Source organism: Sprattus sprattus (assembly GCF_963457725.1).
Source record: "Sprattus sprattus genome assembly, chromosome: 5".
Taxonomy (NCBI): domain Eukaryota; kingdom Metazoa; phylum Chordata; class Actinopteri; order Clupeiformes; family Clupeidae; genus Sprattus; species Sprattus sprattus.
This window is the reverse complement of record NC_137924.1, coordinates 37,582,519-37,610,465: the sequence shown is the minus strand read 5'-3', so window position 1 is coordinate 37,610,465 and position 27,947 is coordinate 37,582,519. Positions and strand designations below refer to the sequence as shown.

Here is a 27,947-nt window from a genome sequence, read left to right as displayed (position 1 = left end):
TGGGGTGTTCTGTCAACATGTTTTAGCAGCAATTTGAGAGTGGAAAAACCACATTTGCACTGCACTCTTAGCTGGAGGATTTCCCCCACCCCCATGACCAAGTACTAGAATGACTATAAATTTGTTCATCAGTACCTCAGTACATTAGTAATTTGAAAATGGTGAAATTCATGAGCAAATTCAGTGAAATTGATCCGATCTTCTCAAATTAAGCAGGGTGGTAACTGACATGTATGGGTGACTATAGAAAAACACAATATTTCATGAATGTATCTTTAACAACAAACCTTTTCTGTTGTGTTCTAAGAGTTAAGGGAGCAGCTGAAGGACTGTGAAGACAATTTGTCTACACTCCCAGAGAAACTCATCTCCAACCTCACCACACAGTGCTTCCACAGCTTAAGTCAGGACATGGAACTTGAACGACAGAAACTTGCAGTCGCCTTAAAGGAAAGCGAGGATATTAAGGTAAGATTAAAAACATAAGTCACTATTTCCATTTTGTATTTCATTACATGGGTAGGAAGGAGATGCCATATGACAAACAGATTTTCCCCATGATGAGACCTGCATGTTACTTCATCATTTTTATGTTTTCCTTTGAAGTTTACATCTATGTAGAATTTGGCCAAAGTTGAAGTTGATAACAGCAGACATATTTAATGACTAATATTCTGTATGTGATAATGCCGATGTCCGAATCAGGTGGACGGGACATTTTAAGTGACTCTACACTGCCAGCTCCCTAGTACAAAGTCTGTGTAATGCAGTGGTGGCTGATGGTTGAAACAGAGTATAAAGCACAGAAATCTGAACCCTTGAAAGCTAGAGGGTCCGGGGCCTATTTGCATGTGGTGAATTTGACTGAGGTATCTGTGATTGCAGTGATGATGTGACCTGTGATAGTGAATGGTACATGTGATGAAATTGTATGTGGTAATGTTTCCTCTTTGTCTGTTGGTGATTATATTGTGTACACAATGACTTGTCTTGATGTTATAATGGGTGTTTGTGACTGGTGTTTCAGAGAGAGTTGAGAACACAGCTGACTGTGCGTCTGAGCCACCCGGCCTGTGCAGGGGACCTAGAGGGACTGCAGAAGGTGGAGGAACTCAGGCAGGTGGAGCAGAGCAGTGCCATCAACAGCACCACCCTCCAACTAAAGGTTGGCTTTGGTTCTAGTGATTGTTTTATTATGTAAAATTAGGTTATATTTGTTATACTAATTATATTTAAATATATGGCCCTGACCCTGTAAAGCACCTTGAGACAATGTCATTGTTTTGGTGCTATATAAATACAACTGAATTAAATTGAATTTAAGGTCCCCACAGCCAGAAGCACAATCAACTACAAGATGTTCCCTTAACATTAGCATAGTAAATTACACTGCACTGTAAATTCCCTAAACATTAGCATCGTTAATAACACTGCACTGTAAGTTAGTTAACACACAAGCACAGCTAATGACTCTACACTTCAGCTTACCCCTGACATAAACACATGGAATCACATGGTATGCTTATCTGATAGACCTTTTCACAGAGTTGTTCAAATATAGTAGAAGTTGTGTGAAAAGAAAACATCACAGGACATGGAGTTCCACAGGTTTAAAAAATAATAATAATCTGCCTTAGATGGAAGTGTTTTTGGGCTTTTGTTGGGTTAAGAGAGCAGATAAAGCAGAAGCTGAGAGCAGGAGCTGGGATGTGTATTGTCCGACTGGCCATTTAAGGAGGGGGGGGGGGGGTATCATAGTGCTAGGGGAACCCAGCCTGGGATAACAATTCTTTGATTTTATCTGCAAGCCGGTTTGCCAATTAGGACTGAGGTTGGTTAAGACAAACATTATCTCTTGGAACAGGAGTCAGAGATGGTTGAATGCCCGAGTAAAGAAGAAGAGGGCCTATTAGATTTAAGACCAATTTAAAGAACTTTGAAAGATGAGATGCACACAGAACTGAATTGAGATCTGTTTTTATATGTTTCATGTCCTATATTTCTTTCTAGAGATCATACATTTTTCAGAGCTTGACCTGTGTGCCATGTGACAACTTAATAGATTTGTACAAATTGTTGTGCAATGACAAGAAACATGATGATAACAAATGGCAAGTGCCTACAAGTATACCAAACACTGAAATGCAAACTTAAAAGTCTTGAAACTTGAAATGTCACAGTGAAATGTCTGAGTTATCCACATTACCCAATTATTACATTTAAAAAATATTGTAGGCTATGTCTTCACCCCATCTCTGCCCCCAAAATGAAGTTCTACCCTGTTAATTCAATTAAGATCTACCCTGTTACTTAAATTAGGTTCTACCCTATTCATTAAATTAGGTTCTACCCTGTTTAATTAATGAAGTTATACCCTGTTAATTAAATGAAGTTCTACCCTGTTAATTAAATTAGGTTCTACCCTGTTCAATAAATAAAGTTATACCCTGTTCAATTAATGTAAATGAACATCCAGCTGACTCTTGTGGAGCTCCATGAGTACATACTAGTGCTGTCAGTTTAACACGTTATTAACGTCGTTAACTAGGGATGCTCCGATCTGATCGGCGCCGATCGTAATCGGCAGATATCCCCCTTATTGTTATCGATCGGAGTTCTCAAAACGGCCGATCAAACCGATCCGATCAGATTACTTAAAATCTGCGAGAGAACTACTATCAGAGACGTTTCAATAAAACGTTAGAGACAGGCATTTCAGGCCGCTACTGGTAGAAAATGATTCTTTAAAAAAAAAAGAAGCTTGTGATTGGCTGTGTCTCCATGTTATGAAATTTCATTGGCCCCCGTTGTCGGTGGCGGGTAGGTCAAAGTCAAAATCGAAAGTCGAGACAAAATGGCTTCGCCGTGGTGTCGGAGAAAGATAATACGTTTGCAATTTGCAACGCCTGCTCCAAAGCAGTTCTCCGTGGAGGCAGATTAAATGGCATCACGGAGAAAGTTAAAGAGAAACTGTCATTTGGAGAGTTTAAAATGATACTAAACGAAGGGAAATCTACTGTATGGAGATATTTCTGCTAAGTAGACGATGCAGATTCTTATTAGGCTGTTGGATATGTCCAATGTAGGAAGTGTGAAGTTTTAATGAAATATGATTGATGCAACTCTCGTTCTCCACAACAACATGGATTAAACCCCGATGATTGGATATAGATAGTTTTAGAACGAACGTCGGCGTGCTAAAAGATCTTCAATGGTAAGACTTGTCTGTTGTGCCTCCGCTGATGTAGCATAAAACGTGAGTTTTATTAAAGCATACCGTGTGTAATGTGTAGCTATTTCATTCCGTTTGTTAACCGTTCCTGCTGCCTGTATCTGAACGTAGTTGGAGATTGCAGGGGAGTAAAATGCTCCACGGCCGAAGTAGATTATATGTTTTTAACTTTGGGGTTAAATCCCTTTCCTTTACGTCTGCTGCTGGTTAGATACAGACAGCAGGAAAGGTTAACAAACGGGATGAAATAGCTACACACGCTATGCTTTAGTAAAACTCACGGTACTCGCATACTGGTTAACACTGTTACAGGGTCAAAGTGTCAGGCGGGAATCGAACCCGGGTCGCTGGCGTCGTGCACCAGCGAGCTACGGAGTGAGCTAATACACGGATCCAATCGTGGTCAACAGTTAATGTACTTGTTTTATTAAACAACAGAAATCCAACGCACAGAAGACAAACGAGAAAGTTCAAACAGTTCCAAAAGCACAGAAGATAACTCCAGAATGCAAAAAGAAGCAGCGCAAAAACGGCAGTTCAAAAATCCCAAAAGGTACAAAGTTCAAAAACGGCAGTCCATAAATCCCAAAAGATACAAAGTTCAAAAACGGCAGTCCATAAATCCCAAAAGATACAGGTGGTCAAAAACGGCAGTCAATAAATCCCAAAAGATACAAAGTTCAAAAACGGCAGTCCATAAATCCCAAGAGATACAGGTGGTCAAAAACGGCAGTCAATAAATCCAAAAGATACAGAGTTCAGAGCGGCAGAGAAAATCCACAGGCAAAAATACAATTGGTTCACGAGGCAAAAAGTACGGCAGAGAACCGCAAACCGAGAACAGAGAAACCAATTACTCACTTGCAGGGGCGTAGCACCAGATTCTGGGCCCTATGCACAGTAGGTTCATAGGCCCCCCCCCCCAAAAAAAGAGTGCCACGCCCCCTCCCCCCTGACGGTGAAACTTTGCAAATTGAAGGTAGTTAGGAAATGGCTTCCCTTCCTTGTCTTTTGCTGTAATTTTATTTGTTTTTATGTTGCTTGCCAGTCTGTGAACAATTGTGTCTCTCTCTTCATTAGTTCATTTCTCTGTCCATAGTGCTGGATCTTCTGGCATACACTCCCTGGCGCTGCTCTGACTACTTTCTGACCTCTCTTCATCCCTTTCACTTTTCTCAGAATCTTCTCTGCTATCACTTCCTTCACTTGTGTCATCCTCTACCACATTTTCTCCATCTTCCTGGACAGAACCCTCTACAAGCATGAAGCATCTGATAGATATTACTGTAACAGGCAATTCCAATGTAGCCTAATTTGTGTGACTGAACATGTTTAAAGGTAGAGTATGGGATGTTTTCCTGGAACACTTTTTACTATATTGCTTCAAATCCCCTTCACACCCTGATTGCAACAAAAAAAAGTCACCTTTGGATGGAACAGCCTGTGTTGCTATTTGCTCAACACATTAAGCCTACAGTATAAATAGCTAAAATGATGTACTTTCATTTTAAACTGCTCACCTTGCCTCAAGACCACAGTGTCAGAGGATGAGGGGTCTGCATCACTAGCTGCTTCTGAAACTGAGTGCCATGTTTCACAAGTTAACTTTGCTAGCCAACTAATTTGACAGCCTAACCTTATGAACTTATTGAGCCTAGACTAGCCCTACTTAATAAGGCTATTAGCCTAATTATGTTATGGCCTAACAAATATTAATTTAGCCAAATGTTCTAATTAGTATAGACCTACTATTGCAATGGTGTGGTAGGCTATGCATAAAAATGAAAGAATACCCGCACACTGTTGCTGCAGCTCCCGTGTATTTTATTGGCACAACGTTTCGACCATTGTTGGTCTTCGTCAGGTGTCAGCAGCAACAGTGTGGGTATTCTTTCATTTTTACGGATCTCTTTTTACCCTGCACCTGGATGGATGTGCGTGCAACACACTCTGCAACTGTGGAAGGCTATGCAAACAAACATGTATTTAGAGTTTACCTCAGATTACAGATAGGGCATGTTATTTCTAATTTTGTGTTATGCCGTTTTTAGCAATGACAATCGCGGTGGTATTGATTCGTTTTATTACCACATCATGAGTTCATTTAATGTAGGGTGTTTGCTTTCACATTCGGGCTCACCTTTCTTAGGAAAGAAGTCTGTTAGTAGTTGCTTTCCCTCGTCTCTTTTTCTCTCTCTTGCCTGCCTTTCTTTTCTTTTCTGAAACCCGGATTTAACGTTCTTGGACATCTTCAATGCGCACCGTTGCCTCAGTCGAATGAACGTTAACATTCGTCAAATGCGCCTATAGGTAAAAAGCACACTGAAGGCGGACTAAACCATTTTGTGCGTGAGCCGGGGGGGTGAGGGTCTCCAGACATTATATGTAGACTAGGACACACAATTCAATCCATCATTCAACCAATTTATTTACCCAAAACATTAAAATTATATTAGTTAGCAAGAAAATTTGGCCCTTTAAATGATATTAATATTTAAAGGAAAAATAAAATTCCACACTCCTCAAGGACCCTCCCCCAAAGAGGGCCCTGGTAACTCAGTCCCCTTTATCCCCCCCCTACGACGCCACTGCTCACTTGACTTGAGACTCCTAACATCGCAGAAAAGAACAAGTGAAAAAAGCCCACTACTTATACCCTGCTTAACAAGCACCAACACAGAACAGGTGAGAACAGAAAATGAGAATCAGGTGGGCAACAGGTACACAAAGTAAACAATCTCCACTAGATGGCGCCAAAGTCATAGAATCTGTCACCGAGCGTGACACAAAGACAAAACTAGGTTTTCAAGCCTCAAAAATATAAAAGTATTCAACAACTAAAAACTTTTTACAGCACATTAATGTTTGTCGCTACATCCAAATTATGCGTCACCGTTGTCCTTCCTTTTAAAGGAGCCGCACCATTTTACTAAACGTTCTCGCAATGTGGATCATTTAATTGAAATATGCTTATTGGCCTTATTGTGTACGCTTGTGCGTTTAACAGCGCTTGTTTGTGAGAGAGAGCATTTAACTGTTGATGCCCCAGTTTAATAATGCCAGGATATTCTTTAAAAAAACGTACGTCAATGTGGCATTAGTACTATGAACAGTTGAGAAATTGATTACGTCGGGCTCGGTTCGGATTCGAACATTTTTTAATGGCAGGTTGACTAAAAATGCTGAGATGCTTATATTTATCAAGGCAAATCTGCCAGTGATGCTGCTTAATCAGAAGTAAGGTTTGAATACTCTACTCTTTTCCCGGGAAAGCTACTTTTAAGTTCCAAGAGCGTCTAGACAGTGGAGTGTTGCATATGTGCTTCTATTGTTGTGATATTCATTTAAAGATTTATATTTTTATTACTAATAATATTTATTATTTATTATTATTTTCACATTTTATAGTAAGTGAGATCTTCTACACTGGAATGTTGCACGTTCCCTGCAATAAAGTTGATGGTTGTCAATTCATGATACTCTCTCGTCTTGTTATTTAAATACTTAAAATACAATACCAATGTTGTTAAAAATAATTCATTTAATAAATAATGCTACACAATAAATAGATTGCTTCAATCGACACCGTGATCGGTGATCGGTTTTATCTGATCGGCAGATACTGATTTCAGTGATCGGTGATCGGCACCAAAAAACCTGATCGGAACATCTCTATCGTTAACGCAAACCCATTTTAACACCGTTAATTTTTTTATCGCGCGATTAACCATTGTAAAAAAAAAAAAAAAAAAATGTTTTTTTTTTTTTTTAGATTAACGTTCTTTTTGCCCTCCCAAACTGTGTAGTAGGCTAACGTCACATTTCAGTGAATGATGAGCGCGATACGGCGAAATGGATGATATAAAGCTTCTGAATAGAAAGTTTACCTTTAAAAGTTGTGTTGTGCAAAAGAAGCGAGCTTCACTGTTGTCTGAAAATGTCAACATGCAGCTGGTTGAAAGCACAGAAGTAGTTGGCTTACCTTTTATTGGTAACCTAACTGTTACGGTTCATTGTTTTTGAAATAAGAGGCCTGACTCCTATGTTCACAGCAAACTTGAAAAAAAATATTAAGCCATGCTTTAACTGCACTATAGGCTGAGTCCTTGTTTATCTTAAATGTGCACTTTTTATAATTTTATTTTGTACCGCCCTGTTTGGCAATGTTGTTTTTCAATAAAATAAAATATTGCTTAAAGCAAGCCAATCCACTTTGATAAGAGCATTAAAATAAAATAAAAATGATGGAAAAAATAATTGAAGGGACATTTAGAATAGATAACATTTTGCGATTGCGATTAATTTAGATTAATTTAATCGCGATTCATTTTGAGTTAACTATGACAAAAATGCAATTAATCACGATTAAATATTTTAATCGTTTGACAGCACTAGTACATACATACAGTATATTCATATTATACTGCATAACCATACTCTAGCTCAGGGGTCTTCAACGTTTTTCAGGCCAGGGACCCCCAAACTGATGGCGAGATGAGCAGGGACCCCCTACTATATAAATTGCATAACATTTTGTTTATAATATACTGGGCCTAGTGCCAAATTAACATAGCTACCCTGTTATTGTGTATTCAATACTAAGCTATTCAAATAATACAAAGGTTAATATATTCATTAACATTTTTATTTTTTAACATTTGAATTTAACCTAACATTTTTGAACAACGAATTTAACTTAACATTTTTTAACATTGAATTTAATTTAACATTAAACAACATGAAAGGTACAGGGTGGCCGTGCCACTGCCATTTATAAACATACATCTTGCAAACAACTCTGAGCTAACAATTAATAACAACTTATTCAAATAATTCACAGATATGTATGTTTTTTTTTTCATCATACATAAAAAAGGGACAGTGAATCCTCAAGCATCTGTCGATGGTACACATCCTCCCACATCAGTGAGATGTATCTTCTTTTCAATAACTCCTGACTGACACGATCCAACGGATGACGGAGGAGGAGTCTGGTGCATGGAGTTGTGTTGACAACATAGATGTTATAGTGAGATTGACAGGTCAACAAACCAATCACACCGCTAGCAAGTTGTTAAGTTTGTAGGTAGTAGCATGCTAACATTAGCTAGGGGGCTCATACACCTCGCAAATCCTCTCAGACTTATTTTTCAGTTACAATTAACGTTTTTTGACCTTGTACAGTGTCTTTTTCTCTTAATTATTATTTTTTTTAAATCTAAGCAAAAAATTGTCAAACTAACAATTTATAGGTACAAACAAGACCAGCTATGGAGTTTGGTCCGCTTTTATTTTTGATCTTCGCGCTCTTTAGACTTGAGCAGAAACGCGATCTGATTGGCTAGTGCCTGTGCTGTCGTATTTGCATGAAAGGTGTTGTGAGTGAACCGGTGCCCAGCTTGAGAAGGCTCCTGTGTGTAGCTGAATGTATCGATTGGACTGAAAGATAACGTCCTCTCGATCAATTTATACGTTCGCTACAATATGTTGGATTTATGTTAATTAAAATTTAAAGGGAGTAAATACAATTCTGATTCGGAAGAGATTTAAGAATGTACTCATAGAAATATAAAAAAAAATTGTCTTATCAACCAAAGATTTCGCGACCCCCCTGCAGTACCTCCGCGGACCCCCTGTTGAAGACCCCTGCTCTAGCTGTTCAGATACTATTGCTGTAATATAACCCCACACTTTGAGATCACCCAATGGTTTGTATATGTATGACGTGCTGAGAGTAAGCTTACTGCCATCTCTTGTATCTCAGCACTGTCTCAGGAACCACGGGGAGAAGTTTGTGACCTCTCTTGCTGCACTGGTGGAGAGCCTGCTATTCCAGATGGATAATCTGCTGACCGCTGATGATGTTCACGGAGGGCGTAAGTTGTCTGCAAGGGCTAAGTGTACATAACAGATAGTAGAATTTCACAGGCTTTTGTAGCATCACAGGTAGGTTCAACACAACATGCATACTTTTCTTGGATATTTCTTTTTCATATTTCCCCAATGAAGTCTGCCTCAAATGGTGTTGTAAAGATAGCAAACACTCACTAAAATAATATTCCCTTGTTACGTAAGGGATAATGTATTGTCCGGAGGTCATTCTCCAAAAAGATTTCCCGACGGGGCGAACAACACCCCGACGCGCAGCGGAGGGTGTTGTTTCGTCCTGAAGGGAATTATTTTTGGAGAATGACCGACGGACAATACATTATCCCGCTTATTATACGGTTACTTGCCAAAAACGATAGAAGACGTTCCTCCAACATACCTATTTTTAATGATTTAGTTGCCGTTTCATGAGTCCCGTTTAGAAATAAATAGTTCTTCAAGCAAATAGAACTTTGAAGTTTCAGGTGTTGCATAGCAACCCATTACTTGCTGACTTCAAATTACCATGAGTCTGTTACGTTAAAATGACTGGACTTCTTGCGGAATGATATGAAAGAGGTGAATTAGAAGCACAAAACCCGTTGCCGATGACAGCGGTCATTATCTTTTCGTAGCGGTCTGTTAGCAGGAATTAATGTATGGTATGACGTAGGGATGGCCCATTCAAATCAACGGTACTTTTTGGAACATTCTGAAGAGCCGTATAATAAAGTGATGTAATACAATAACTAAAAGGCAAGGCAAGTTAATTTATATATCACAATGTATACACATTAGTAATACAAAGTACACACTCTCTTGTCATATTTAGTTCTGACAGTTCAGTTTAGTTTTCTTCACTGTTCTCTGAAATGTTTGCTGAATATAAAACCTGGTAGGACTCTTAGATTTGCTGGAGCTGGTCAGCCAGTGGTGCCCAAATTAAAACGAAACAGGGTGAAAGTGTAAAGCACATTGCAGTACCTCTGGGTAAGATGATGTGCTATATAAATAAGCTTGAACTTGCTGCATGTAGATCAGCTCAGGAGAGGCAGGTTATGTTTTGCCAGAATAAAGACAAGGACTTATGGTCTGTCAGCATTATTTTTACTGATGGGAATGATTTGCCATATTTTTAAGTTATGGTTGGTAACTTTTATGTTCACCTACAGTGAGGTGAGTTGAGCTAAGCTGAGTTCTCAGTTAATTGTGTGTTCTCAAATGGTTCAATAATCCAATGTAACAACTTACCCATTATGTGGGACAATTTACCCCTGAAAAAGTGGGAAACATGTCCCACCCTTCCCTATAGCTCAAAGTAAAGTTCTGTTTCCTGTGATTCAGAGACTGGACTGAAGAAGGACAATTTAACACCTGCTGGGGCGACTGCAGAGGAGGGGAACTGTGCCATGAACAGAGGCAGACAGTGAGCAATTCTAATGAATACAATTATAATGTATGATAGTTATGTCATGTTTTGATTGTCAACATATGGTTGCTTTCCAAAGGGTGTGGCAGGGGCTGGTCTACTTTGAGTCACCTGATGGTGTATCCATGGAGCAGTCCAACAGACAAACCACCTCAGTCACCACAGCAAAGACAACATTGGTCCACCTGCAAGCTATTCAAGCAAGAGATGCTGCATACCAGGTATAGCAATTGTATATATATATATATTCATATATTATATAATTGTATAGCAAGCAGGCAGACAGACAAGCAGACATATAGAGAGACTAACAGACAGGCAAGTGGATAGACCAACAAACAAATACACAAGACATTCTATAGTTTACTAACACATGACAATAGGAAAGATAAGAGTCGACAGGGAAAGAGAAGAAATTGATGGGGGGAATCTGTGTGAATTAAGGGAGATGAGATGTGCCTACATTGATGGGGATTGTGTTGAAGACTGCATGTGGGTGTATGTGAGAGAAGGGAGAGTAAAGCTGGAGAGAGAAAGCAGGTATAGCAATTTATCATTATCATACTTGGCATGGGATACCAGGTAGATCAGCTTATGCAAAAACAACACGCCATACCCGTCTTCACATACTACATACACCACGTATAGTTGCAAGGGACAATACATAATATACAGCACAAATGGAGACATTCTGGGAAGCAAACTTAAGCCTGACTGACAAACACATACACACCTTTATGCTACTCCTCTTTCCCTTGTGTTTTATATGTCATGTGTCATCTGTTCTTGGGGATTCAGTCTTACCTGCAGAGATACCAAGAGGAGCTGGCCCAGGTGAATGCAGACATGAATGCTCAGATGGCTAAACTGCTAAGATGGCAGGAACATTGGATGGAGCAGTTGAAGATCCTTGCCAGATTCAACTCTGAGTAACCAGAACACCCATATCTGACTGGAATATGTCTATGATGGTTAATAAGCTTCCATATTTAAATCTCCCAATAAAATATGCTGAAGCATGTACTGGTGCTAGAAAAACTAGCATGGATTACTAATGTCATTGTTTTCTTTATGATCTTGATTTTACACAGATTCCATCCATATTAACAAATAGTTTACAATAAACATGACCCTGTATCAGTTATCCTTCTCTTTTTTTTATTAAGAACTACTAAAACTGTACAAACAAGAAAAAAATATAAACATCAGTCAGGAGGTTTTTGGATCATACTGCAAGACAAGACAGGAGACCATTTTATAGCTATGGCATTTGAGCCAGATAAGCGCTAGTGGCGACCAGCCACTGTCCCCAAATTGATCAGTCCTCAAAGTCACTGCCTCATTTCTTTGCAAATGCACTCTGGATTCAAGTTTGGTGTCCATGTCCTACTCCATTAAAAGACAACCTTAGGTGAGCATTAGTTTGGTGTCCATGTCCTTCTCCTTTAAAGGACAACCTTAGGTGAGCATTAGTTTGGTGTCCATGTCCGACTCCATTAAAGGACAACCTTAGCTGAGCATTAGTTTGGTGTCCATGTCCTTCTCCTTTAAAGGACAACCTTAGGTGAGCATTAGTGTTTCCGGAGCAGGATATCCCAGCTGTCTCTCCAGCGCAGCGTGGCCAACTGATCCGAGGTCATCTCCACGTGACCATAGGTGAAGGGGGAGATGGTGTGGTAGGCCAGGAACATTGCAGACAAAGCTGCTGAAACCACCCCACCAAATGCCCAGCGCTGTGATGGGGACCTGAACGATGACAAATGATTCTTAGATTGACAGTTATACACCTTGGCACTACAGTAGTTTGGTTGGTTTCCTCTCTCTTTTAATCTGTGATGCCCAACCCTTTTCCTAAGGATGTCTCAGTTGATTGTTTTGCTTAATTGACTAATTAAGCACCCAAATATGTTTCACCGAATCTGTTACCTGCTTGACTTTACCAATATAGCTGGGGGTTCACTTACTTTTGAAAATACACTAATTCCATGTTTCATGTAGTTTTTTGGCTACTCAAACTATTTCCTCCAAACAAGTACATGCAAATGAAAAACATAAACCTGACATTTCATCTATGGAAAATTGGTGATAAAAAAATGAAAAATCATGGTAAAACAACAGAAAACGCTAAACTGCTCAAGGGGTTCACATACTTTAAAGTGGCACTGTATTAACACAATTCACCTAACCTGAGGATATGAGAGTGGATGTGTTCCAGCACAACTGGGATGAGTAATATCTGGAAGGTGAGTGCCGGCAAGTAGTGGTAGAGAAAGAGTGTTTTCTCCATAGTGAAGAAGGGGAGGTAGTTCACAGCCCAGCCTCCAGCACACACAGTTCCAGCCTGCACCATCTGAGTCCAGCTAGCTAGAGTTTGGGTTAGGAGATATCACATGATTAATTTGGTCACACTCTTCCAAAGCATTACAGCATTATAGCAAAGAATCTTAGTTATTATCTATCTAACTCTGGTCTTGGGCTGAAGACCCTGTGTAAATTGGGCTAATTTTTAGAGAAAATTCGATTTTTCATTTAATAACTCAACGTTATGCATAATCGCTTCAGGACACTCGAAGGTCTGAGCTGCAGTGCCATTTAACGAAAGTACTTATTATGCAACATTTGTTATCTGCTTGTAATACCTTCAGGAATATCTTGTATTTTTCTGCGTCTTCTCAAGAGATATACCAAGAACATCAGACCATACACAACCAATGCAATGTTTGCCATTGTCCAAGTCACAAAGTTTCCAATGAGGTGGATCTGAGCCTGCAACCAGGAATACAGAAAAAGGATAGGATATGATTAATGTCATGATTAAAAACAAGGTCTTTCAGACATTAAATATTAGTCACCAAACCTTACATTGTTTGAAGGATGAAGCCAGTATGCAATGTTGGTATCCATGGTGATCCATTCGACAGGTGAAGAGCTGTACTTGTGCTCTGACTCCTCAGCTTTTACAGACAGCATTCGCCACTATTGAAATACAGTTATCAACATTGATATCATAGACTACACAAGTCTCAAGCCAACCACCAAACAACCCAATTCTAAATGAGTTCACTATCCTTTACCTGCAGTTCTACAAATCTGGCGATGAAGCTGAGGTTGTAGCTGGTGTCAATATGAGTGGGAGAATTTAGTTCCAGTTCCCTCTCTTTCTGTTCATGACCTGTGCGCAATGAAGTGGCAAATGGACACAGTCTTAAAGCAAAGCATCTCTGTAAATCTAATAGTAAGCTTTGTGGTAAACATACACAAATAAGTAACACTGGTAAACATACACAAATAGCCAACACTGTGGAAGAAATACACAAATAGCTAACACTGTGGTAGAAATACACAAATAGCTAACACTGTGGTAGAAATAAACAAATAGCCAACACGGGTGTAACCCATAAGCTTATAACAGTAATTGCATACTCCTTCCGTAGCGGTGCTCCTCAACATTCCACATGCCATTCTGTTGGTAGCCCTTATAGACTTTATCTCCAATCACCTCCAGCTGCCTGAAACCCCAATCTGGCAAAGAAGTTCCACTAAGCTGTACAAAAACAATAACAGTATGCATCAGTAATAACTAAAGACTAGAGAGTATTTTTTTTCCTGACAAGGTACAAGAGAGAGATTGGGACTGACCAAACATGAAACAAGAAACCAAACACAGAATGTGGCCCACCTTCAGCACAGCTGATGTGTTGACATGGACCAACCGCACCTCTGATAAAATAGTCTTCCAGGTCTCTCTCTCTGACTCTCTGTTCAGTATATCCTAGAAAACAGCCATTCAGTCCTTACATTTTAAATCAGCTACCAAATAAGACAATTTGAATGCATTCCCCCACTGCTCGCTTATCTTTTGTATGTTTTGTGATAAAGGCCTTCATTCCTTACCTCCAACACATCTTAGGCTCTGATCACTCAGCAGACCATTTACATTTTCTGGTAACCTTTTCACCATTTTAACTGACTGTTATCACTGTTGTTTGCAAATGACCTGCAACTCTGATATTTTTCAATAATGAATAGTGCACATAATTTTAACGAATAATGCAAACAAATCGGTGCACAAAAACACATTAGTGTCTTACCACTCTCCAAAGATTCTGGACCTGCATGGACACATTGAAGTCTACGTAGCAAGACACCTCCTGGGAGTGAGGACTCATGGGAGCAGCAACATCGTGCCTGTGGAAGCAGCAGGAGGAGAAGAAGGAGTACAGGTAAGTCAGCAGGAGGAGGAGAAGGAGCACAGGTAAGTCAACAGGAGGAGAAGAAGGAGCACAGGTAAGTCAACAGGGGGAGGAGAAGGAGCACAGGTAAGTCAGCAGGAGGAGGAGAAGGAGTACAGGTAAGTCAACAGGAGGAGAAGAAGGAGCACAGGTAAGTCAACAGGAGGAGGAGAAGGAGTACAGGTAAGTCAACAGGAGGAGAAGAAGGAGCACAGGTAAGTCAACAGGAGGAGAAGAAGGAGCACAGGTAAGTCAACAGGAGGAGAAGAAGGAGCACAGGTAAGTCAACAGGAGGAGAAGAAGGAGCACAGGTAAGTCAACAGGAGGAGGAGAAGGAGCACAGGTAAGTCAACAGGAGGAGGAGAAGGAGCACAGGACAGTCAGCAGGAGGAGAAGAAGGAGTACAGGACAGTCAGCAGGAGGAGGAGAAGGAGCACAGGACAGTCAGCAGGAGGAGGAGAAGGAGCACAGGTAAGTCAAGAACATGATGTCCTATGCATGAATACTCTAAACCATAGAAGATGTGGACATACGTATTGAGGTACCGTGAGGTCATCCCATGGAGAAGTTGAATGATGTCCCCATGATGGACCACTCTGGGAGGACTGCTCACCACCAGATCTTGTCTTGGGAGTGTGAAAAGTATGGAGTTGTAATAGAATTAAAGAAATGAGAAGAATATAAAAACAGAAAACAAACCTCATATAACAATCTTAAAACTAAAGGAAGTACCTTCTTGGATCTTTGATGATCCACCAGTTGTTGACATCTTTAAAAGGGTAACAGGTTACCTGCTGCTGATGTGAACTGCCACGGCCATTTTCATACCTTCACAAGCAGAACATGTAAAGGGTCAGACAAAGCACATCAGACTAAATTAAATGGTTACTTCACTTTATCCATGATGTTATTTTACTTTATCAATGATCAATTACAAGCCAATAATATTTCAATATAATAATAATATGTCAATAATTATGTCAATAATATACACAAGTGTTGCACAGTGAACCTGATAGGGTAGTTGGCCTTGTGAGAATGTAGCCAGCATGGCACGGGTTTGCTGGAGACACCGCGGAGGGTCACCTGTGAACCATATGCCACCTCCAGAGGCTGACCCTTGGTGATTCTGGCCAGCCCACCCTTTACAGAAGAAATGCACAACTGCACTATACAATGTGTTGACAAGCAAAACTAAGGATGTTTCGTATCGTAAAAAGTGATACAGTCTCAGGGGTCTTGTACTGTGTGGAATTGAGTGTTTGATGCTGACCTCCAGGCTGGCCTGAAAGGCACTGCTCATCATCTGGTCATGGGGCCCACTGTGGTAGAGGAGGCTGAGATGGCCATAGAAGAAGGCCAAGTACAGGACCAGCGGAAGCACAATCAGGGCCAGAAACTGAGTCACACCCTGCCTCACAACAGCTGCCTACTGAACCACAGGAAGGAGGTCAGACATGTCAAAAAATAAAAGCAATTTACTATCTGAATCTCACTTAATTAAGCTAATGAATTCATTTGTTCAGATCTTACCAAGTGTAATGACTTGTCTCCAATGAGCCGCCAGACATGAACAGTTGCTAAGCCCAGAAGCAGCAGGTAGGTGAACAGACCCATGTATTTTACTCTGTAAGACAATAGAGGATTATGAAACCAGGAGAATGTTTTTTTTCCATAATGTTGGATTCTAAATGAACGTGTCTTTTCTAAATAATGTGCCTCTACACAAATAACCCATTATTTCCACACAAATCCCATTTTACAAGATCAACTCACCCAACTGCACAAGCACTTGCAACACCTGACAGTGTCAGCCACACCCACCTCATTGATGAACTAAACAGATAACACAGTACTGGTTAGCTCCAGCATGCTAGAGGCTATCATGTCATTCCATAATAGCATTTCAAACTGCCTCCTTCACAGAAGACCATGGTACCCACCCATTTGGAGCTTTACAAAAACGGAGGTAGGAGACCACAGCAAGCAGCAAAAAAAAGATGAGAATTGACTCCAGTAACATGAAGCGAGACTGGACAATCAGTGAATTCTCTGTTAAGAGATGTACAAAGAAATAAACACTTCTTGTGAGAAATATTAACCTCATGACATTCAAACAAATATCAAAGAGAATGGAAAGTTCTATTGTACGAGAGAGACCTTATTTTCAGCTTACCAAGTAAGAGAAGCACAGATGCCATTAAAGCAATAAGATGGGAATAACCCAACTCCTGCATCAACAGATACCCCAGTGGCACACATAGAGCACCTGCCACGGCAGGGAGTATTCTCAGGCTCCAAACAGGTACATTACTGGAGTATTCTACAAAAGAACATAACCAAGCAAAATCTTAGTAAAATAGGTACTGTGCATACAAAATGGGAACCGGTCTTAAACATTCATTGCTACTTCTTGTCTTGTCAGCAAATATATAGAAATAGTATTTATGAAACAACTACCATTTAAAAGTTTGGAATCATCCATACAATGGAGTTAGGAACACTCATATTTTATCCATGGAATAAGGTGCAAAATGAATAGAAAATATATTCATAATGAGTTTTTCAAAGTTGAAATCACATTTTTGAAATAAAATGTTTATCAACGAATTTACATACAGCAATTACAAACTCTGCAGCATTACAGTTTGACGGCTTCCGGTTTGAATAGCTCTTGCATAACTGGGATCACTGCTGGGTTATTGTCCTTTTATAGGATGAAAGTGGCTCCAGTGCAGTGATTTCAAAGTACTCCATATAAGAAACAAAGCTACAAATGACCTGGATCGAAATTGTAATCGAGGCCAAAGTGGGAATAAAGTCCAACGTAATGACTGCTGACTGGCAGTTCTCCATTTGACTTAAAACAATAGAATGACCAGGGACTTCAAAGACTATATCACAAATTGTCAGTGCCATACATTTTGTGTCAAATTGTGCAAAGAGCATACATTTTGTCCTAGTGTGTTGACAGTTTATTAAAAAGGCATGAATGACATCACATTACACTGAAAAATATGAAATATTTTCAACATTGTAAACACTGACCTGCTCCAATTCTGTTCCAGACAAAGTTGCCGTCAAATCCTCCCAGATAGGCTGTATGAAAGCAAATGGCAGATTTAGATTACTTGGCATTACCATCACATGGGTCTTTTGGCCCCACTGTCAGGTTTTAACATTAACATAAATGCCTTACAAATCATACCTCACAAAGTATATACAGTGCCACTTGAAAGTATGTGAACCCCTTGAGCACTTAAGAGTTTTCTGTTGTTTTACCATGATTTTTCATTTTTTTCATCACCAATTTTCCATAGATGAAATGTCAGGTTTATGTTTATCAATTGCATTTACTTGTTTGGAGGGATTTGTTTGAGTAGCTCTGCCTAAAAGTGGACGCCCATCAAGACCATCACCAAGAAGCACCAGAAAAAGAGAATAAATCAGGTAAAAGTCAACCCACACATCACCTCTAAAGAGTTTCGGACCTCTCTGGCAGCATCTGGGGTAAATGTACATGGGTCTACAATCAGACGAAAATTATTGGTTTTGATCGTGACCAAATAAATCTATCTCTGACTCATCTGTCCAAAGAAGGGACTTCCGGAAGGCCTTTGGTATATCCAAGTGCTCTCTGGCAAAGTTGAAACGGGCAGTTTTGTTCTTTCTTGAGAGCAGAGGCTTCCTTCTAGCAACCCTATCATGAATGTCATGTCTATTCAATTTCCGTCTGATTGCAGACCCATGTACATTTACCCCAGATGCTGCCAGAGAGGTCTGAAACTCTTTAGAGGTGATGTGTGGGTTGACTTTTACCTGATTTATTCTTCTTCTGGTGCTTCCTGGTGATGGTTTTGATGGGCGTCCACTTTTAGGCAGAGATGCGGTCATGTTGAATGCCCTCCATTTGTAAATAATTTGTCTTGGATGGATGGATTGAGCTGGAATCTTTTGGAGATGGTCTTATAGCTTTCCCAAGACTGATGGGCTGTCAGTACCTTCTTCCTGATGTTCTCGGATATCTCGTTTCCTCTCAGCATGGTGGATCTGTGTGGGTACACCTTGGCACTACAGTAGTTTGGTTGGTGTCCTCTCTCTTTTAATCTGTGTTGCCCAAACCTTTCCCTAAGGTTGTCTCAGTTGATCGGTTTGGTTAATTGACTAATTTAGCACCCAAATAAGTTTCACCGAATCTGTTACCTGCTTGACTTTACCAATTCAGCTGGGGGTTCACTTACTTTTGAAATGGACTAATTCCATGTTTCATGTAGTTTTTTGGCCACTCAAACAATTCCCTCCAAACAAGTAAATGCAAATGATAAACATTAACCTGACATTTCATCTATGGAAAATTGGTGATGAAAAAAATGAAAAATCATGGTAAAACAACAGAAAACTCTTAAGTGCTCAAGGGGTTCACATACTTTCAAGTGGCACTGTATGTTTATATTGTTGAATGCAAAAGTGTGGGCAACCCTGATCAAACTTCATAATTGTTGATTTTGAAAGTGAAAAAAAAAAAAAATTCCACAATCATTCAAAATAGCAGTGATCTCTCAACCTAATTATGGCATTAACTTCCATTGCTATGCTGATGACACCCAACTTTACCTAATCATGAAACCTGACAAAATTCTCTTGTTATGGCAATATGTTAAGGCATTAATACTGATAAAATGGTAATATTACCTGCTGTTATGGTTTATCTAAATTTCTCTCTTTATCTGTTGATGAAATAAGCTGTAACAGTAACCTTACGAGCACACTGTTTACCCACTCAGCTGTTGAACAATACTTGAATGCTCTCTCTGCCCTTTTTATCCACCATTAATCTGGTATATATTATGTCATATGAACTGGCCTCATTACCCAAAACCTCTCCTCCAACCTACGGCTGTGAGTGTTCTTCGAACAACCATTACATGTTTGCTTCACACTATGTGCCTTTGGGTGTCCCCCCTGAATGTATGTCTTCCCCATAAGCCCAAGTTCTGTAAATTAAGTTAAAAACAGAAAAAAAATTGTTTTTGTCGCTTAGCTTCTATGCTATGCTATGTAAAAAGATTCACCTCACGTTTTTTTTTTTAAACTCACATTTAGAAATATTAGTGCCTTAACCTTTGCACATGCCACATTTAGGCCACTTTTTAGTTTTTATCTAGTTTAAAGTTGCTAAGGGTTGTATTAAGGATACTCCTTTTCACTTCCAAAATCAACTATTTCCAGACTTTTAGAGAATAATTACCCTATATTTAAAACAGATAAAACATATGGAAATCAGACTGCAAAGGGTCCCTTTTAACAAATGCAGGGGTTTTGTACGATAACTGGGGGAGATCAACAGCATAGTGTATTGGGAGGATTCAGTGTTGTGCATCAGGCTCAGTGGTGCATGCCTATAGTGTATTAGGAGGATTCAGTGATGTGCATCAGGCTCAGTGGTGCATGCCTACCTCCAAGTGCCAGAATCATGTGGCCAAAAGGTGGTCCACTCTCGTCAACGAAAAACACTTGTTTCATGTACAGAGATACAAACTGTCCATAATACACTTCATCAAACCTACAAAAAGACAAACAAAAAATGCAGAATAAGTGTGTTCAAATAGTTTTTTAGTAAATAATGAATTTCCAAATTAGGGTGTGGGTTGGGGCTAGCTGTCTACTTTACTCTCTGAGATGAGGAGTTCTAGTCAGGTAGCTCATCACATTTACTCTCTGAGATGAGGAGTTCTTGTCAGGTAGCTTATCAATTTTTTTTCATGGGATGGGAATAGCCTGGACAAAAGCAAGTTTCTTTGTGTCCTGAAGAACTAAATTTTTCTGCTGAGAAAAATAATTATATATATGATCAGATCAATGACATTGTTTCATATATAACTTTGTTTGCCATGTGTATATCTACTATTTAAAAGATATTACAATTTCACATCTATATTTTCTATATGTTCATTTGTAAATACCACACTACGAGCAGCACTGCTCATTTTCAAATTGGTAAGTAGCGAGGTTTAATGTATAACAGGGGACAACCATGAGGAAAATTACTATTTAATAATACAAAGTATTGATAGTATGTGTCCAAGTAAACCTTCCCTTCTGGCATACGCACTAACGGGCAGACAGGGTGGGGTCAGAGTACTGTGAAATGTAGTCAGCTAATTTAAATTACATTGACATTTTTGTAATTAGTCAAGTGATCCATTGGATTACAAAGGAATATGTAATCATATTTTAGCTGAATATTTTTGGATTGCTTCTTAATCAAACACTGAAAATACTGCATCTTATACTAACAAAATAGACAAAATGTTAAAATCCACAAATATGTTTTCTCTTTAAACAATCCCTCAATGTTTGTTTCCTTTTCTGTCACTTGTTTTTTCATAAAAGAAATGTAAAGTATGAAAACTTAACAGGAAATGTACCAGGGATAATACTGCCTTAGTGATACTTTCCACAGATCATGTTTAATCAGAGCCACACACTGGATTAAGCACTCCCATTTTCCTGTATGGTGATATTTTTAGCATGGCTATATGAGCTTGCCACTGCTTGCTTATATGCATTACTCAGGACAACTATACATTAGAGCTCAGAGAGGTTGCGGCAATAACATTAGTAATAATAATAATAATGGGCCTCATTCTCGTTCATTTTCTGAAATTCTTCTAAAATGTTACTTACGCAACTTCGTAAAAACAACGTAAGGGAAACGCTTCCACCGCATTCCCGCACTCTTGAAAATGCGTTCATAAGCAGCCGAAGTCTTCTCAGCTGTGTTCCTCCGGATTAGTTTCTTTAATTGATGCGCGTTCTCGTGAAAGTGGATTTGCATACATACACGCCAGCTCCTTATTAGGGCATGCAATCGTAGAAACGTGTGCTGTCGGAATCTCCCGAATCCACACGAAAGCACCTCGTAAGGCAAGTCATGTCTAAGCGGAAAGTGAGCAAAAAACGCAGATTTAACTTAACCGGTGCAGACATGGAGGTACTGCAGGATATATATGTGTCCATTCTATTCCACTATGGCTATTTAAACGCGATTGGGTTTAGTGTTCATTTATTCATTCACTTACATTTGCAGAGTTCGTGTACATTTACATTCACATTCAGTCATTTAGCAGATGCATTTGTCCAAAGCAACGTACAAGGGAGAGAACAGTCAAGCTACGAGCAACAGAGACCTAGTGTAACAATAAATACTACCTCGTAGAATCATGACTATAAATGTGAAACGTAATTGTTAATAATACAATTATTCTCGTATATTATAATTATAATTATTTGAATCCGTGGATGTCTGTAGAGTTGACGTGAACGCAATCACCAACGGGTTCTCACAAATTCAACCGCTAACCGTTAACACAAACAGTTTTTTCAAATGTCATTCCTCAATGCGATTCCTCAAATAACCACAAGATGGCCGACGGGGCTATCTTGTGGTTATTTGAGGGATCGCATTTGAGAAGATTCCGGCAGTTACAACTGCTATTTCGCGTTCTGAAAGTCTTCTGAAGTTCAGAAGAAATCCCAGATTAGAAAACTATGGAGAATGGCAAATGTTTTCCTAAATCCACCAAAGTGGAGTTCAGAAGAAAGGTCTTCTTAAAGTCTTCTCAACTGCTGTCGAGAATGAGGCCCAATGATTTCTACTGTGAAATAGCGATTATAGCAAGCAATATTACAAGCTAGCAATAATCTTCCTTTAAAAAAGTAAAAGAGGGAATACTGTCAAATGACTTGTAACTGACCCAATGAGACAAAGAATGTGGTGCTTTTGTCCAGCGTTACCCCAAAAGGTTGCTAAGCTACCTGATTACAACCACTGGCATGGAGCTAGGAGAAATGAAGACAACATTTGAATTGGTTTACGCCGACAAAGATTTCAGTTGTTTGCCTTAACGAAAATTGCACATATTCTACAAAATTAAAAAAAAATTTTTTTAAAAAAGTATCAAAAGGGAATTCAGAATTACACTGTAGTCTGCATAGAGGTGGACTGGGGTATTTGATATGAGCTTCTCTTTATCAATTTTTATGACTGAGATCTGGGGCCGTATTCACAAAGCCTTTTATCTTACCACTAGGAGTGCTCCTAACTCGCGCTAAAACCTTTTACGTAGGAGTAATTTCTTAAAAGTGATTCACAACGGCTCTGAGACCTACTCATACTAAGGATAATACCAACTCCTAAGCTTAAGATAAAAACTCCGTTGCTATGGATGACGTCCATTCTCATGCACGAGTTTAGAAGCGGTGCGTACGGTGATTGGTTGCTGACAGGCGCTCTCATTCAAAACTCAGTCCTAACATCCCCCTAACGATCCCACTAAATCAACAGAAAATAAGAGAATAACCTAGGCTTCAAATGAAGCCATATTAAATAGTTATGGATAGTGCACTTAGCAGAATGCACACGCATGATGACAAGTTTGTGCATCCAACGTGAATGACGCTTTGCACGTTAGAGAAAGAGAAATTGCCGAAAAAAACACGGAAATTGCATGAAATCAAGGAAGTAATAATTAAAGCTCCCTGCAAACTATTAGGTAATCGGCATATTTCCAGCCCTTAAACACTTCAAATATCAGTCCATACGGCTCTTTAAGTCCTCCTGACATAATGGACGAAACGAGGGCGAGACAGAGAAAGTCGAACTGGTCCCAGGACCAACTGTCCATGTTGGCCCAGAGTGTGCTGGAGAGGAAAGGAGTTATAAAAGCTAAATTTGGCTGTGGGGTGACCACAAAAAAGAAGCGTGAGGCATGGGAGGACATATGTGTTAACATAAATGCTTCATTCCCTGCCGTGTGTCGCTCTGTCGATGACTGCGAGAAGCGGTGGTATGCGCTCCAGTCACAATGTAGGATGGAGATTGCGGAGTGGACTTTAAAAGAGCCGTCGCGGCTACAGGTATTGTGTCACCAAAATAGGCCTCATGCGTATACTTGCATGTTGTAGTTCAACTGTGCTCCCGGTTGTGGATTGAGGAAGGGTGTCAAAAGCCATGTCTTGCATGGTTGCCACTGTCAACAAGTGGCATCCAGCAGGTACACGGTGCCGCTCAAAAAGCTGGCGCAGACCGCGCTCTCCATTAAAATGCGCGAATCGTGAGTAGATCCAGGCCACTTCGCAACAATATCCATGATTGTGAAATTTGGATCAAACACTATCTGTGTATTAATTCAATGTACCTTTTTGCGGTTTACAAAGACGTCCTCATCTCTGGATGGAGCAATTATTTTAATGTGTGTTCCATCGATGGCACCCACGACACCGGGCATTCCTGCAAACGCCATGAAATTGACCTTGATCCTTTGAAGTAGGCGATTGTCCATAGGGAACCGAATAAACTGTTGTACAATGTGTGGTCTACAGAGTGCGGTGATTGTTTGATGAATGAATACGCTTACTGATGATTGCGATATTCTGAAGTCGTCTGCGTTGCAAAGTTGCATTTTCCCCGTAGCCAAAAATCTTAATGTTATCAAACATTTAACTTCCGGACTGATTGGGTTGTTTCGGATAGTTGGAGACGTGATTGCATGCCGCACTAATTCTAGTAAAATGTTGATGCCTTCACGGTTTAAACGATATCTTCTCAACAATTCAGAGTCGTTCATTGTCTCCAACACGTTACGTCTGGCTTCAGCCATTTTAAGACTTTTTGTGAATAGGTCTTAGTGATTTAGGAGTCCTCATGAGGAGTTTTAAGCTGTCCTAGACTTAGGTGCTACTTTTAGGGATAAAATATTTTGTGAATTGCTCTTAGTAAAAAAAAATAGGAGTCCTACATTTAAGACTGACACGCCCATTATTTTTAGGAGTTTCTCCTAAATTCGCCACTTATGAGCTACTTTTAGCCCTAAGATTCTTTGTGAATACGGCCCCTGATCGCTTCTCAGTTGAACTACAAGCAGATATTCATCTCCTGGGGCTTTACAACTTTTGTAACATCAATGGATGTGCCATACACATTAGAGTTGTATACAATTCAGCTATGAAATGCCCTTTCTAGTGTAGCTAACGATGCATGGCAACTCTTGCTACATAACTTTAAACCAATCTGGCTTTGTGGAAGTGTTTTACCTCCGCTTGCCTGTCTGGGGCCGTATTCACAAAGAATCTTAGGGCTAAAAGTAGCTCATAAGTGGCGAATTTAGGAGAAACTCCTAAAAATAATGGGCGTGTCAGTCTTAAGTTTAGGACTCCTATTTTTTTTTACTAAGAGCAATTCACAAAGTATTTTATCCCTAAAAGTAGCACCTAAGTCTAAGACAGCTTAAAACTCCTCATGAGGACTCCTAAGTCACTAAGACTTATTCACAAAAAATCGTAAGATGGCTGCAGCCGACTTGGAATTGATAAGACATTGCTTAAACCGTGAAGGTATTAATATTGTCGCAGAATTAGCGCGGGATGCAATGACGCCTTTAAACAACAAAGTGAAATGTTTAAAGATAGCCTATTTGGCTTCGCGGAAAACGCAAATGACGACACTGGGAATCATCAGTCAGCCGTTTAATTCATCAAACTATCAACGCACTGTAGACCCTACAACATCCAACAGTATATCCAGTTGCCTTTGGACAATCGCCAATTACACAAGATCAAAGTAAATTCCATGGCGAATGAATGTCCAGTGACGGGACACACATTACAATAATTGCCCCATCAAAAGATGAGGACGTTTTCGCCCACCGTGGCCTGGATGTACCGATGACTCGTGCATTTCAACGGAGAGCGGTCTGCAGCAGGTTTTTGAGAACTTACCAGCTGGATGCCGCTGGGGTGACAGTGGCTATTGGTCCTGGGACCAGTAGGCTTTCGCTTAGGCTACGTTTCACGTTCGTTTCGCTTGAAGGGCCGTATGTGCCGATATTTGAAGTGGTCAAGGGCTGGAAATATAATAGCCTAACAGTTTGCTGGGTGCTTTAATTATTACTGCCTTGATTACATGCAATTGCCATATTTTATATTGATCGCTTTCTTTTTCTCTTAACGTGCAAAGTGTCATTCCCGTTGGATGCACAAACTTGTCATCATGCGTGTGCATTCTGTTAACTGCACTGTCCATAACTATTTAATATGACTTAATTTGAAGCCTAGCTTATTCTCTTATTTTCAGTTGATATAGTGGGATTGTTAGAGGGACGTCACAAATGAGTTTTTAATGAGAGAGCCTGTCAACAACCAATCACCGTCCTCACCCCTTCTAAACTCGTGCATGAGAATCGACGTCATCCATAGCAACGGTGCTTTTATCTTAAGCTTAGGAGTTTGTATTATCCCTAGTATGAGTAGGTCTCAGAGGCGTTGTGAATCACTTTTAAGAAATTACTCCTACATAAAATGTTTTAGCGCGAGTTAGGAGCACTCTTAGTGGTAAGATAAAATGCTTTGTGAATACGGCCCCTGGTCAATATTTGTGGTGCTTCAGATTAGACTGAATTTCGACTGACTGAATTTCAGTCACACTTTATGTGGATGGTCCCATGTACATCATCTAAAAACACTCAGATTATAAATTAGCTCTGTTAACTTTTTCAGATTAACAGATTATGTTGAAACTCTGTTAACTACAATGTGTGATTAAGGTTAGGGTTAGGTTAAGGTGATGTTCAGTGAACTATTTGAAAGACTGAACTTGAATTTCAACAAACCATCAATAGTAGATTGTAGTGTGCTATACTATCTTTAGGTGGACCATCCAAATAAAGTGTTAACAGAATTCCTTTGTGTATAGTTCTGATGGCAACAAATGTGAAACTTTTATCTGGATTACTGTACCAGAGGTTTTAGAGGCTACATATGCAGCACTCCATCTTGGTGTCTGTGGTATAGTATGGTGTTGTCTGCACGTGCTGCCCAGAATGAATGTTTGGTTTTAGTTAGAGCTTATCGCCAACCATAAGACTATTGAATGGGGAATTGATGAGAAATGTGGATTTTTTTAATGTGTTCGTAGTTTCAGAAGGTTTAGATGACAAATTGTGAGTCTTTTTGCATCAGGATCCCACTTGTTCAAGCCAAGTTATGTCAGATATCTGTGCAGAGCAAGAAAAGGACGAGTATTGGATATGTGTAGGCTACTATGAATGTCACCTCACATCCATTGTCATTAACCTTGGGTCAATGAAAAGGTTATTCAATTAACCTGCCTCGGTTTTGTATAGCCTGCGCCAGGACGATTATTTTGCAGGCAGATGTCACTCGCAAACTAACCGATTGGTTTAAGATTGGTCACAAATTTCAGATTGGCAAACGACTAAACGTATGAGTTTTGATTGGATTAAGCCACATAGCTGACTCCGATCAATGACTGAACTACAACCTTAATGCACGTTTATTTTTAAAGATAATGTGCAACTTCTAAGCTTGCCAATATTGTTACCGTGTTCATAGCAATGTTCTCGATCTGTAAGGAAAAACAAGGTAGTTCCATGCCACGGTCGGGTGAATAATATGCCTCGAATGCTTGGCCACCGGTATAAACGAACATCACTGATTCCCCGACACGTTTCCTACTCACACAACAGCTCTTGGAAACTGAATCCCGCGCAGCCTGGTCAGAAGTCCGAGAAATGTAACAACCAGCAGTAACACATTGATCTCGATTTTAAATGTTATCGGTAGCTTGTGAAAACTGAACATAATGTAGAGCTACCGATACTATGAGAAGTAAATTATTGTCGTTGGCTAAAGTGGCCTCCCTATCTGTATTAGCTATGGCTGTAACTGTCAACCTGAAACAGTCGACCAATATTGAGTAGAGTAATGTATTTCCAAACTTAACGCATGTTGCTACTACGCCAAGACAGTAGTCTAGTTACACCAGCCTGATTAGAAAACCTCTTTTCCGGTTACGATTTCTGGATGGGAGACGGTGACATTTCAAAGTAAAAGCCCAAGGGTATAATGATTCGCTGTGGTATGATGGCTGCACGTAAAAAGAAAACACAGCTGCTTAATCAATGTAGCGGATTTTAAGAAAGAAAACGAAAATGTTTGCTTATTAAATTCCTAATGTTTTAATATTTGATGTCAATATAAAAAAAAAATGATACAGCCATAGCTAGTAGTTGGCAGACACTTTTGTACAAAGCGACTTACAAAATATTAAAAACAGACATTATAAAACAGTTATACAAAGTTTGGTGCTATTTAATGCATGCAGGGA

General features: G+C 39.7%; 2 protein-coding genes across 2 annotated transcripts in view; one reads left to right on the top strand and one right to left on the bottom strand.

The window, feature by feature from the left end:
• Positions 1 to 11,515, top strand: part of ccdc180 (coiled-coil domain containing 180) — a gene marked incomplete at its 5' end in the record, with an annotated part of 46,723 nt that extends 35,208 nt beyond the window's left edge. Inside the window, 6 exons of the mRNA XM_080840021.1 lie at positions 308 to 468; positions 1,028 to 1,165; positions 8,997 to 9,108; positions 10,445 to 10,526; positions 10,609 to 10,750; positions 11,328 to 11,515. Coding sequence (XP_080696147.1) covers positions 308 to 468; positions 1,028 to 1,165; positions 8,997 to 9,108; positions 10,445 to 10,526; positions 10,609 to 10,750; positions 11,328 to 11,462 — 770 coding nt within the window. The 3' untranslated portion in view covers positions 11,463 to 11,515. The remainder of the gene's footprint in view (positions 1 to 307; positions 469 to 1,027; positions 1,166 to 8,996; positions 9,109 to 10,444; positions 10,527 to 10,608; positions 10,751 to 11,327) is intronic.
• Positions 11,516 to 11,897: 382 nt separating this feature from the next.
• pomt1 (protein-O-mannosyltransferase 1) lies at positions 11,898 to 27,423 on the bottom strand. Its single transcript, XM_080838257.1, has 19 exons — positions 27,300 to 27,423; positions 20,218 to 20,324; positions 17,810 to 17,860; positions 16,938 to 17,084; positions 16,705 to 16,813; positions 16,538 to 16,597; positions 16,295 to 16,388; positions 16,035 to 16,190; positions 15,774 to 15,904; positions 15,494 to 15,589; positions 15,295 to 15,387; positions 14,621 to 14,717; positions 14,209 to 14,301; positions 13,953 to 14,073; positions 13,604 to 13,701; positions 13,392 to 13,505; positions 13,169 to 13,295; positions 12,716 to 12,893; positions 11,898 to 12,275 (listed from the first exon to the last, which is right to left on the bottom strand). The coding sequence occupies exons 1-19, from the start codon at positions 27,419 to 27,421 to the stop codon at positions 12,101 to 12,103; spliced, it is 2,169 nt and encodes a 722-aa protein (XP_080694383.1). The 5' UTR covers positions 27,422 to 27,423; the 3' UTR covers positions 11,898 to 12,100.
• Positions 27,424 to 27,947: the final 524 nt, after the last annotated feature.

Coding starts and splice junctions, on each gene's coding strand:
- pomt1 (XM_080838257.1), bottom strand. CDS start 27,421: ATGTTCAGTTTTCACAAGCTACCGATAACATTTAAAATCGAGATCAAT. Junction 17,085..17,809: donor CTGGAACAGAATTGGAGCAG/GTCAGTGTTTAC, acceptor GTTCTTTTGTAG/AATACTCCAGTAATGTACCT. Junction 16,598..16,704: donor TTTTGTAAAGCTCCAAATGG/GTGGGTACCATG, acceptor TTATCTGTTTAG/TTCATCAATGAGGTGGGTGT.